This window comes from Heteronotia binoei, chromosome 12, assembly GCF_032191835.1.
Source record: "Heteronotia binoei isolate CCM8104 ecotype False Entrance Well chromosome 12, APGP_CSIRO_Hbin_v1, whole genome shotgun sequence".
In the NCBI taxonomy this organism is placed as follows: Eukaryota; Metazoa; Chordata; class Lepidosauria; order Squamata; family Gekkonidae; genus Heteronotia; species Heteronotia binoei.
This window is the reverse complement of record NC_083234.1, coordinates 79340717-79353621: the sequence shown is the minus strand read 5'-3', so window position 1 is coordinate 79353621 and position 12905 is coordinate 79340717. Positions and strand designations below refer to the sequence as shown.

The window sequence follows — 12905 nt, the reverse complement described above, 5'->3', positions numbered from 1 at the left end:
GATCTTAAGTTCTCCTCTCTGCAACTGCTATACAGCAGATTCTTGGTGTTGGTTCACATGTTGCTATAAACTGTAGCGGCCAACAGCCTAGTTCACAAATGCCTGGTGGAAGAGTGCCGTCTTACAGGCCCTGCGGAACTGTATGAGCTCTCGCAGGGCCCTGACCTCTTCCGACAACTCATTTCACCAGTGTGGAGCCACTACAGAGAAGGCTCTGGCTCTAGTTGACATGAGCCTGGCCTCCTTAGGGCCAGGGATTGTAAGTAGATTTTGTGATCCAGACTAAAGTGCTCTTCGGGGAACATGTGGGGAAAGGCAGTCCCTCAGTATGCAGGCCCCTGGCCATATAGGGCCTTAAAGGTAAGACCCAACACCCTGAAACGAACCCGGTATGCGATAGGCAACCAGTGCAGCGCTTTCAGCACAGGTTGAATGTGTTCCCATATAGGAAGGCCCATTAACAACCTGGCTGCTACGTTCTGCACCAATTGAAGTCTCCGGGTTCGAGCCAAGGGCAGCCCCATGTAGAGGGCATTGCAGTAATCCAATCTTGAGGTGACTGTGGCGTGGATCACTGTCGCCAAGTCACTGCAATCGAGGTAGGGAACCAACTGCCTTATCAGCCATAGATGATAGAAGGCTGATCTGGCAGTTGCTGCCACCTGGGCCTCCATATTTAAAGAGGAATCCAGGAGCACCCCTAAGCTTTTGACCTTGGGCACCGGTGTAAGTAATGCCCCGTCCAAGGTCGGTAGTAAGACCTCGGTTCCCAGACCGCCACGACTTAGGTACAGGACCTCTGTCTTCGTCGGATTCAACTTCAGTAGATTCAGCCTGAGCAACCCTGCCACGGCTTGAAGTGCCATGGTCAGATCTTCCATGGAGGAGATGGACTGGCCACCCATCAGTAGATAAAGCTGGGTGTCGTCTGCATATTGATGACATCCCAGCCCAAACCTCTGGGCAATCGGGGCAAGGGCGTGCATGTAGATGTTGAACAACATTGGGAATAGAACTGCCCCTTGTGGCACACCACACACAAGTGGGTGCCAACGGGACAGTTCCTTCCCCATCGCCACCCTTTGTCCCCGACCCTGAAGGAAAGAGGAGAGCCACTGTAAGGCCAACCCCCATATCCCAGCGTCGGCAAGGCGGCAGGTCAGCAACTGATGATCGACCGTGTCAAACACGGCCGATAGATCTAAAAGCATCAGTACTGCTGAGCCATCTCTATCCAGATGCCTCTGGAGGTCATCCATGAGAGCCACCAGAACCGTCTCCGTTTCGTGGCCCGGGCAGAACCCAGATTGGAAAAGGCTCAGTATGGAAGTGTCATTCAGAAAGCTCTGCAACTGCACCACAACCGCCCTCTCGATAATCTTGCCCAAAAAAGGCAAATTTGACACTGGCCAGTAATTTGCCAATACGGCCAGGTCCAGAGATGGTTTCTTTAAGAGGGGGCGGACAATTGCCTCTTTAAGTGGCTGAGGGAAGGTCCCTTCAGATAGGAACTGATTTACAATTTCCCTCGGGACCCAAAGTTCATCCCAGCTAGCCGTTATAAGCCAGGACGGACATGAGTCCAGACTACAAGTAGTTGGACGTACGGTAGAGAGCATACTGTCAACTTCCTCCAGGCTGAGTGAAGTAATCCAAAACCTGACTAGAAGACGTACACGGAGCCTCAAGTTCCTTTACTGTTTCAAGAGTGGCCGGGAGGTCGCGGCAGAGTGACAAGACCTTATCTGCGAAAAAACTCGCAAAAGCCTCCAAGCCTATGTCCAATTCCCTAACATTTTCATTACCCTGTGAAAGGGTAGTTAGTGGCTGAATTGTTCTAAACAATTGTGCTGGGCATGAGTTTGCAGATGCAATTGTGGCAGTAAGATGGACTCTCTTAGCAGCCTTGACTGCCATCTCATAGGTTCTCATAAACGACCTATAGGATGTTCTTGTCACTTTGTCGCGGGCACGGCGCCATTGCCTCTCTAGCCGTCTCAGCCCGTTTCATCAGCCGTAGCTCCAGGGTATACCACGGTGCCACCTTTGAACGGGGGTGGAGAGGGCGCCTGGGAGTGATCTCCTCCATGGCTGTGGAAAGCCAGTTGTGCCAGGTCTCCACCAGTTCATCGAGAGAATCGCCAGGGAGCCAAAGGTCTCGCAAAGCCATCTGAAGCCGCATGGGGTCAATTTGGCTCCGCGAGTGAGCTAAAATATGCTCGCCACCCAAACAGGGTTTGAGTGGAACATTCACATGGGCCTTCAAGGCATAGTGGTCCGACCGTGGCACTGCATCAGCAGTAATTCGGTCCACTGTCACTCCCAGTGCCGCCATGGATGACACCAGGTCCATCGCCTGAGTGGAGCCTGCATCATCGGCATGAATGCTGAAGTCACCCAGAACTAAAAGCCTTGGGTGCTCCAACACCCAGCCTGCTACAGCCTCCAGAAGAGGCGGTATGGCGCTGGTCGGTGCATTGGGTGGTCGATACACCAGCCAGACAGCCAAACTCTCTCCTGCATCACACACCATGCTGACACATTCAATACCGGTGGTCTTTGGAGACGGAAGCGCCCAGCAGTAAGCCTCCCGAATGAATGCTGCCACCCCTCCTCCCGCCTGCTAGTCTGTGATTGGTGAAGGACCGAGAAATCAGGTGGAGCTAACTGGGAGAGAGCAACTGTTTCCCCATCTAGCACCCAGGACTCGGTCACAGAAGCCAGGTCCATGTTCTGCTCTAGCAGAAAGTCCCGAAGGACAGAGGTCTTATTATTGGTGTTGGCATTACACAACACCAATGTCGGAGGCAGGTGCTTCCACTTGGCCCCACTGTCTGCAACCGTTGGGATGGGATGCAGGCTGGAAGGAGGCCGAGCTTTCTGATATGACTCCTTCCCTTAGATCTATGTCTGTTCCCACCGCTGCACTTTCCCCTCCCCAGGAGCACTGGAATCTGGTGTTCTGAGACAAATGGAGCTTCCAGCTACCTGTCAGACCAAATGGGTTGCCACTCAACTTGTCCTTGTATTGCCTAATCCTTTGTAAACAATGAGTCAAGAAGGGGAAAGGTACAGGGATCTGCAGCCCAAACATCTACCGACATTTCACCCCTGCTGTCAGGACTGGAGACCTGTCAAAAAGAAAAAAAAAAGAAATGGGGGGGGGGGCAGGATTGTGTAGCTACTAGGGACTCATGTTTGTGTGTACACACACACACACACAGCTCAGGTATCCAAACTGTAGCTGGGATTTTTCTGGATACTGGTAAATGGGTTCTGAAAAATTCTGGAAATATTCGAAAGTGTCCAGAAATATCAGGTGCCAAGTTTTAAGACTCCCCAGGTGGTCTTTCTACAGTTTTACAGCGTGTCAATGTTTTCCCCTTTTACTCAGTATCCAAAACACAGACAAACTCAAGAGAAATATCTGGCACCATAAATACAACAAAATTTATTTAAAATGTCCATATGGGTACATTTCTATGGTTACAGGGATAAAGTTCACCATTTGTAAACAAATATATTAAAAAAGAGCAGACATCTCTTTTTGTGATATAAAGTGCTGTTATGGTTTCATTATTCTATGCAATATGTTGGCATTAAGACATTTTAATTATGGACTACAGGCCTGGAATTAGATTACAAGATAAAATTCTCTGAAAAAGGACACACCTCCATATTACATCTAATGGGCTTTGGCTTAGCTGCCTGGGCAGCATCAATTTCAGCTCATCACTGCTGCAAGAGAGAGAGAGGGATAAATATGGCTGACGAGGGAGGAGACAAAACAGTGGAGAGGATGCTTGAAGTGCCCTCCTTCATCTCATCCCTCTCCAGGACTGCATTCCAAGAAAGGTCTCTTTCTGTATGTTTGCAGCTGGCACCAGCTGTGGGAGGCACTTATTGGCCCATGATGTCACCAGAACACATTCCCCCCCCCCCACCTACACAAGTCCCACATCAGTTTTGTAATTGATCTTAAAATATGTATTTTTTTATAAAGCAAAGCAGGAACGTATACATGAATAAAACGATATGTGGCATCCTAGTTTGTTTGTTTTTTAAGTGGGTCATCTGCTTGACGTAGGGGGTCAAGAGCAAGGCAGCTGACTTGATACAACACCTCCTTGTCATACAAACGAAACCTGGGAGGTTTGCCCTGCTGGTTCAGAAACAACCCCCAAACAACACTCTCTCATCAACCATTCCTTGTTGCCCCCCAACCACTGAAGCTTCTGCATGAGTTGGTGCAAGCTGGTCTTGTCAGAAAGGTTCTAGATGCCAAGCAGAGAGTTGGGAAGTGCCCTTGCGTGCTCAGAATTGCTCTGGCATTGATGGGGAATCATTGGAAATGAAAAGGCTCATTGGGATAAAATTTCACTAAGCTACTAGGAAATAGTGACACAAAAGAAGTTCGAAGCCTGTGGAAGATGAACTGGAGGCGGTCATGTTGGCACACGGCATCTTGGCAAGCAGGCAGGGCTGGTGGACAGTAGTCCTAAAGTCTGTGCTGAAAGGTAAAGGGATTGAGCGGCCCGTTCCTTCATGCCGAAGCATGGAAGAGAGAGCAAGAGGAAGAGAGAAAGGAAAAAAGGTGGAGGAGACCTCTCCAATGCCCAGGCTTTCTCATCCTGGCGCCCAGTGGTGTGGCAGACAAGCAGGAGGGTCTCCCCTTTGCTCCCACATCCTCCCGCCGCTCTTCCGAACCCGGGGGTCCCCGGGCACCCCTGCTCTCCCCTCCTAGGAATGTGGAGCTCGGCAGGACCTGCAGCAGGCTTTGCTGTAGTACCAGTGGCTGCAGAGATTCACCTTCATCGCCAGTGCACAGTTTGTTCCGGCTTGGTCTTGGCAGCTGTCATCTGCAGAGGGAGGGGGAGACAGAAGGGGTTGAGGCGTGAGAAGTAGGCAAGACAAAGAACAGGCTTCCTTTCTGGCAGCCCCACCCTCCTCAGCTCAAATCCACAGGATGTATTGGGGCGAACACATCTTGGGTCTTCATCCACTGATGAAATGACTGTTTTACAGGTTTGTGTCACACACTCTGCAGCCAGTGCAGGCTCTCAAACATGATACTGCATACATGGGGGGGGGGGGGGGGGAGTTGCTTACCTATAAGTGACATTCTTCAAGTGCAGTCACCCCAGTGGGTGCCATGCCCATACAAGAACCTTCTAGAGCAGAGCTTTTTGGCCCGCAGTTCCTATGTGCAACTAGGAAGGAGACAAAACGTTCTCCTCCATCCTCACTAAGAGAATGCCACAGCAAGTGAAAAGGCCATCTCTTGCAGGGAAGGAGGGCGGGTTGTATGACTGCACAGATAATCACTGAGCAACCTGTTGTTCCTCTTTGTAGTGTGTGGTGCATCACCCAAACAGCAAAGTGACATGCTTGAAGGTTGGCACAGGTGCAGTCCTGCCTCCTGAGCTTCAGCATCCAAAGCATGGTGTCTCATAGATATGGGAAGCTGAGCCCCCCCTCCCCCCTGCAGAGTTCTGGCATGGGAATGCCTCTGTAGAGGTTGCTAGGGCTCTTTCCGGTGGGATGTGAACTGGTTGTTATCAGGAATGGTTGCCTAATGAGGTCAGCTCTTTGCTGGGGCCAGAGTGACTCAGAAAGCAGACAGACCTTCTCCTGAAGGGGACGGTCCTGTCCAAACAGAAAGCCAGTGAAGAATCCAAGGAGCAAAGGGCTCTTTCTGCCCCTGAGCATTAATGAGGGAGGAAGGTGGGGAGGACCAGTCCCTGGCTGAAAGGGAAACCAGAGACTACCTTTAGCCTAAAGATGTCTGGATTTATCTCTATGCAGGGATGGAGTTCACTGGCCCTCCTTGCCAAGCATATGGCCACCAGAAAAACAGCCTGTCATTGCAGGTGGCTAAGACTCAAAAGGGCTTCCATATCTGGAACCTGTAGAGTCCCATGGGGCTCTAGAAGAGCATCTTCACCGGCAGCTACAAGAACAGAGCGGCCTCCTTCCTGCTGAAATTCAGCCAGAAGGGAAGTTCAGTTCCTTAAGGAGATGAATATTCAAATGCAGATTTGAGAAGACAAGTGAGAGAGTCCCAACCCCAAGAGGAGGAGAACGGGATGAAGTGTATGCCCCTGTGCTGTCTAAGAGGGGGCCTCCTTGTGGACAGCCTGACAGCAGCTGACGAGGTGATCCTGAATTATTCCCCATGCAACCAGCTGTAGTGTGCTCATGTCTGTCACTGGATCTTAAATTTTGCATTCTGAGCCACTGCCTACCAGCTCTGTGTGGCTCTGCTCACTGTATCAGATTCCTTGTCTGATGGTGTGCTTATAGCACGTGAAAGCTTACGTTCTGAATAAAACCAAGTTGGTCTACTAAGTGACCTTAGTAGTCATGAGATTTTTTTTTAAAAAAAGGCCCCTTTGGCTGCTCCAGGGGCGGCAGGTGAGCGGATCCAAAAAGTGCATCCAAACATCACATCTGCCTGCTGTCCCATACTTACCCATCCTGCCCGGCAGGAAGCTGCCTCAGAAAGGTGCCACTTCCAAAGTGGTACCTAATTGCTGGGGCGGCTCCGAAGCACCTCCCCGGCTGTCTGGACGGCCAGGGGCACCTGGGGAGCATCTGGGGAGTTGCAGATGGGCACATAAGCACTCTGGACGCTCCTTCAGGGTGCATGCAGCCTATCCCTGTTCCAGGGCAGGCTGTGCACTGACTGGACACTCCTGAGCACTCCTATTTCTGCCGGCTCACTTCCAGGCTGGCTTGCTGCCACCCTGAGCCAGTGATGTGGACCAGCCTTTATGGATTAAAAATGATTAAATAATAGGAAGCAGAGGATAGGAATAAATGGAGAGAAATGAGCACTGGGGGGTCCCACAAGGACTGGTACTGGGTCTGCTGCTGTTTAATTTGTCTGCAAATGGTCTGGGATTTAGGGTGAACCCAGTGTAGTGCCCAAGTTTGCGGATGATAAAAAAAAAATCATTCCATAAACAAGGCTAATTCTGAAGACTTCCAGGAGGATCCCTCTGATGTGGCCACTGGACAACTGCAGAACATGAAGTCCAGTGTAGGTAAGTATAAAGTGGAACATCCCATCTGTAGGTATAGATTGATGATGTCTGAACTGGCTGAGACTGAAAGGGATCTTGGGGTCATAGTGTATAACTCAATGAAAATGGCAACTCCGTATGTGGCTGCAGCAAATAAGATAAACTGCATGCTGAGCATTATTAGAAAAGGAACTGAACAACCCATATTGTGAGGTCCTATGGTGCAAACTCATTTGGAATACTGTGTGCATTTCCAGCTGCTATATCTCAAAAAGAATGTTGCAGAGCTGAGGAAAAGTACAGAAGAGGGCAACCACGAAGATTAAGGGGTTGGAGCATCTTTGCCCTTGGGAAAAGATGATGGGGCATGACAGGTTTATAGAATTATGCACAGGGTGGAGAAAGTGAATAGGGAGACCTTCTCCCTCAGCCAAAATTCTAGAATTCAGGGACACCCAGTGAAGGTAATGGGCAATAAATTCAGGATGGAAAAAAGGAACTATTTCTTTATTTAACAAGCAATTAAACTGTAATTCACAGCCACAGGAGGTAGTAATAGCCACTAGCCTAGATGAGGAAAGATAGATTAATGGAGAAGAGGTCCATCAATGGCTACCAGCCATGGTGCTTAAAGGGAACCTCCATATTCAGAAGTGGTAATTGTCTAAATATCAGTGCAGGGAGGCAACTTCAGGGGAAGGCATTGACCTTTATGCTCTTTTGTTGGCCACTGTGTTAAACAGGATGCTGGACTAGACAGGCCATGGTCTGATCCAGCAGGGCTCCTTTCATGTTCTGATATGTGAACACTCTCAGTTGCACCTTGCCATAGCCAAAAGACCAGCTCCCCCAGGAACTAGTGGGCAGGTTTAAGGAAGCGTCATGGGATGTGTCTGTCACAAGGGGGGCATCTGGAGTGTCAAGGAGGACCAGCTTCATGTGAATTATTATTATTTTATTAAATTTCTATCCTTGCCTGCCCACAAGCAGATTCATGGCAGGTTTCAACATAGAGGGAATGCTCATTAGATCTGCAGATCGTAGCAAATACGGTAGAAGGGAGAAAAGACACTGAACATGAACCAGCAGTGTGATGTGGTAGCTACAATAGCAGATGTGATTTTGGGCTGTATCAAGAGAAGTACAGTGTCCAGATCACATGAAGTGATGGTATCGCTTTACTCCGCTCTGGTAAGACCTCAGCTGGAGTATTGTGTTTAGTTTTGGGCACCACATTTTAAGGATATAGACAAGTTGGAACGGGTCCAGAGGAGGGCAGTGAAGATGGTGAGGGGACTGGAGACCAAGTCCTATGAAGAAAGATTGAAGGAGCTGGGCATGTTTAGCCTGGAGAGGAAGGAGGTGGCTGAGAGGTGATAGGATCACCATCTTCAAGTACTTGAAACGCTGTCATCTAAAGGATGATGTGGAATTGGTTTCTGTTGCCCCAGAAGGTTGGACCAGATCTGATGGATTGAAATTGAAAGTTTCTGGCTAAAACATTAGGAAGAACTTCCTGACAGTCAGAGCAGTTCCTCAGTGGAACAGGCTTTCTCGAGTGGTGGTGAGCTCTCCTTTGGAGGTTTTTGAACAGAGGCCAGATGGCCATCAGACAGCAATGCTGATCCTGTGAACTTGGGCAGATCATGAGAAGGAGGGCAGGAGGGGCAGCATCAGTGCTTAGTTCTCATGGGCCTTCCTTACACGCCCAGGGAAATGCTGTTTGCCACTCTGGGGTCAGGCAGCAATTTTTCTCCAGGCCAGTTTGGTCAGGGATCATGAAGAGGTTTTCTTCTTTTTTTGCCATCTTCTGGGCACGGGAGGGGGGGGGGTCACTGGGGTGTGTGGGTAGTGGTGAGGTACTTGTGAATTTCCTGCATTATGCAGGGGGTTGAACAGAATTACCCTGGAGGTCCCTTCCAATTCTATGATTTGAAGGTCTGTAGCAGAGCCTGTCTAATGTGACCGGTAAAATGCCTCAGCAGAACCAGAGGGAAGATTGCAAGGCAGTTTGAGTCAACCATTCACCAGCATCACGAGGAGCCTGCAAGGCTGAATGTCCCTCTCTGTCCACCAGTCAGCAGCTGGAGGAGCAGAATAATTGCCTGTGCTAGACACTTCCCTTCATAACAGACTTTTTACAGAGGTGAAAGTTACATGTACATTTTATTTTTTTTCCAAATAAATATTGATTCCGCCCTCCCGCCCCCATGCACACAATGTGATTTTTTATTTCTAGGTGACCTGACTGCCAACCTGGTGAGGCTTACAATCCTTGGAGTCTTACCAGTTCATCAGAGTTTAGGATCACTACTCTAGAATACAGAGAAGCTAGCGTGATCCCAAAATCCAGTCAAAGAGTCCCCTGAGAAGTCATAGACTCACAGAGTTGGAAGAGACCTCCAGGGTCATCTAGTCCAACCCCCTGCACAATGCAGGAAACTCACAAATACCTCCCCCCGAATTCACAGGATCCTCATTGCTGTCAGATGGCCATCCAGCCTCCGCTTAAAAACCTCCAAGGAAGGAGAGCCAATCACCTCCTGAGGAAGCCTGTTCCACTGAGGAACCACTCTGTCAGGAAGTTGGATTTTTCCTACCTAAATGCAGAACTTCACATTTATCCCTGTTAAAATTCATTTTATTGATTTTAGCCCAGTTTTCCAGCCTGTCAAGGTCATCCTGTTTCTGTCTTCTAAATCTACTGTATTTGCAACCCCTCCCAGTAGAATCCAATGCATGCTTAAAAACCTCCAAGGTTCATGTCATGAACCTCCAAGGTTACAAGTCATGGTACCAGTTGGAACTGGAGGATGACAGAGGGGACACTGCTGGAACAGTGGGTGGTTCCTCATCTTTCAGAGGAAAGCACAGCATGTCCTATCAAGAATCGTCCATCTGACCCTCTGAACAGGACTCAGCCAACTGAGTCTCTGGACTAGAGATACATTGATTCTTCATTGACAGGGAAGGTGTCCTTAAGGTCAAAATGGGAGGAGACTTAGTGCCCTTTCTCTTGAGGTGGGAAATATGTTGTGGCAGCTGAGCTGCTGGTAGGATGGAGATGGTGAGGCATCACTGGATGCTCCATCGGTAGCCTTGTGCTTCTTGCTCTTGGGCTTAAAGGGAGAATAAGGTCCCTTTCCATGGTCCCTTTCTGCTTTCTTGAATTTGATGCAGATGGGTCCCAGTAGCTCCAAAGTCTACATTAGTACTGAAGGTACCCAAAGGCTCAACTGAGGACTTGGTGGTGGTTTTAGGTGATGAGTTATTGATGCTGGAGAAGATGATGGTACAGCAGAAGTCCTTGCCAAGGCATCCAAGGCACTGAGAGCCCATTCCCAGATGGCTGGTTTTGAGTGAATGAGCTTTTTGACAGCAGTCACAGGAGTCCATGTTATGGCTTTTGCCCAAGCAGGAAAAGTACTTATGCCCATCAATCGATACTCTTCCGCCACCTCTTCAAGACTGCTTCTTCCACTAGACACCAAGGACAGAGTTGAGGGGAGGGAACTTCCTCACAATGAAAAAGGTACTATGCTTTTTGACAGGCGGAGATTAGTTTTGGATTACTGTGGTGACTGATGAGGGCAGAAAGCCCACAGAGAGAGAAACCCTAAGAGAAGGCCCCCAGTTGATCCACTGACAGTTGGAAGAGGCCTGAGGAGAAAGTTACACTTCCTCCCTCCTGGGAATACACCCATGGAACACTTGGGCTTGGACATAGAGCAGGGGGAGAATTTACATGCCAAAACGTTTTGATTTGGGCTATGCACAGGGAGAGAGACCACAAAGAATATGTTGATACTTTAAAAGTCAATAAATATCCTAATTAAAAATAAGAATATATTGGATTTATATCCCACCCTCTACTCCGAAGAGTCTCAGAGTGGCTCACAATCTCCTTTCCCTTCCTCCCCCACAACAGACACCCTGTGAGGTGGGTGGGGCTGGAGAGGGCTCTCACAGCAGCTGCCCTTTCAAGGACAACCTCTGCCAGAGCTATGGCTGACCCAAGGCCATACTAGCAGGTGCAAATGGAGGAGTGGGGAATCAAACCTGGTTCTCTCAGATAAGAGTCTGCACACTTAACCACTACACCAAACTGGCTCTCCAGTTATAAAAATAAAAAACCTGGGTAAATCTTAGCAAGCTTGGCACCAGGTAGACAGATGAAAAGGGTCTTCCTCAGTTGGGATGTCACAACTGAAAGGCCCTTCTTTTGACACTTCTCATCTCACCACTGGTGACAGGAGGAGATGGAGCAGAACCTCAGAGGATGGTACAAAAGATAGGCCCTCAAGTATGTCTTAGAGCCACTTGGGGCCAGGTTTTTTAGGGATTTAAAGGGAATAACCAGAAGTCTCTCAGTTGGGCCTGGAAGTGAAGAGAAAGCCCAGTAAGAAATCTGGCTGCTGCATTCTGCACGCCCAAGTCATTATCAGAGGCAGACAGAGGAATCTATTCCACAGTAATCTACTCTGAATATGATGAGAACCAAAATAATCATGGCAAAATCTTGCATTTCAAGGCCAGGGCACAATGAGTTGGCGCACCAATGAAAGCAGGTAGTAGAAGTGCTATATACCACCCAGGAATCCAGCACACCCATCGACAGACCTGGATATACCAGTACACCCCCAAACTGCTCCTTTGTTGGGAGCGTGGCCTTGCCCAGGAGAGGCTCAGTTCTACGCTGCTGATTGTCACTACCTTGAGTCGTCACTACCTGGAACCGGTGCTTGGTGGCAAAAATGGGTAGGATGAGGGCCACTTAACTAAACCCCAATCCAGAACAGCCATTGAGACATCTGACTGAGATGAACAGGAAAAACAGCTGGTTGTCATCCATGTATTGAGGAGCCTTTGCTCCAGATCCCCAGATGACCACCATTAGCAGTTTTAGGTAGAAAATTACAGGGGCGTGAACAGAGCCCTGAGGGACCCTCACTCCCTTCTCCATCCCACACAGCACCAGGCAGCAGAACAGGAGCAGAACCACTGGGAGGCTGCGGCCCTGAGTCACCTCAGCCAGCCCACCTATTCAGTATTTATTTTGTTTAGATATTCAATTTCTAAACTGCCTGTTCCTACAGGCTGTAGGTGATGTGTAACCATTAAAAACAAGTTAAAAACAGAAGACCAAAAAAGATGGCAGCGTTGTTTCAGGTGGCATCAGATATTCCTTTGCTAACCTGCTCTGGACTGTGTTGGCTGACTTGCAGGCAGGAGAGGAGAGGGCCGAAGCAAAGACGGAGGAAAAGAGAAGAAAGAGCAAAAGAGAAGGGTGCCAGCCAGCTATCATGGAACTGGCACTGTCCTCAACCAAATAGCTGGTGAAACATCTCTGCCTTCCAGGAACTGCAGAACTGCATTAAGTCCCTGGTGACATTTGGCAGAGAGTTCCACCGGAGCCGGGGCTGGAAAACCCCTGGCTCTGGTCAGGGACAAACCAAGTAAAGGGATCCCCCAGTGTGAATGCCAGTCAGGAAAGAAAAAACCCTGGGGAGTAGAACCGTCAAACAATTATTCAAATATTCAAAATGTGCATACAAGCATTCATATATGTATTTGTTATATTATTCACAATGGCTCGCAACAAAAGCCAGGCACAACATATACTAAAGCACAATGGCTTATTTAAAGGTGCAGTACATGTAAAACAAGAAGAATCCCAAGCTGTACAAATCTTAATAAGCAGTTCACAAAACTGTTTTCCAAGTAACCAAAGGCACCAAACTACACAGAAATCCTTCTAAGTTCTAACCACATTGAGGTCTTCTGGCTGTCAACCTGGAAAAAGACAAGGAGATGTGTGTCTGGACTTCTTATGATTGGAACTCCGAATTTTTGAAAGTTATATCACAGCACCAATCCTCA

At 48.8% G+C, this 12905-nt stretch overlaps 1 protein-coding gene across 3 annotated transcripts in view; it reads right to left on the bottom strand.

The window, feature by feature from the left end:
• Nucleotides 1-4598: 4598 nt before the first annotated feature.
• Nucleotides 4599-12905, bottom strand: part of ADAMTSL2 (ADAMTS like 2) — an 84347-nt gene continuing 76040 nt past the window's right edge. For all 3 annotated transcript variants that reach the window (XM_060251422.1, XM_060251423.1, XM_060251424.1), the window contains one exon: nucleotides 4599-4859. In XM_060251422.1, coding sequence (XP_060107405.1) covers nucleotides 4741-4859 — 119 coding nt within the window. In that variant the 3' untranslated portion in view covers nucleotides 4599-4740. The remainder of the gene's footprint in view (nucleotides 4860-12905) is intronic.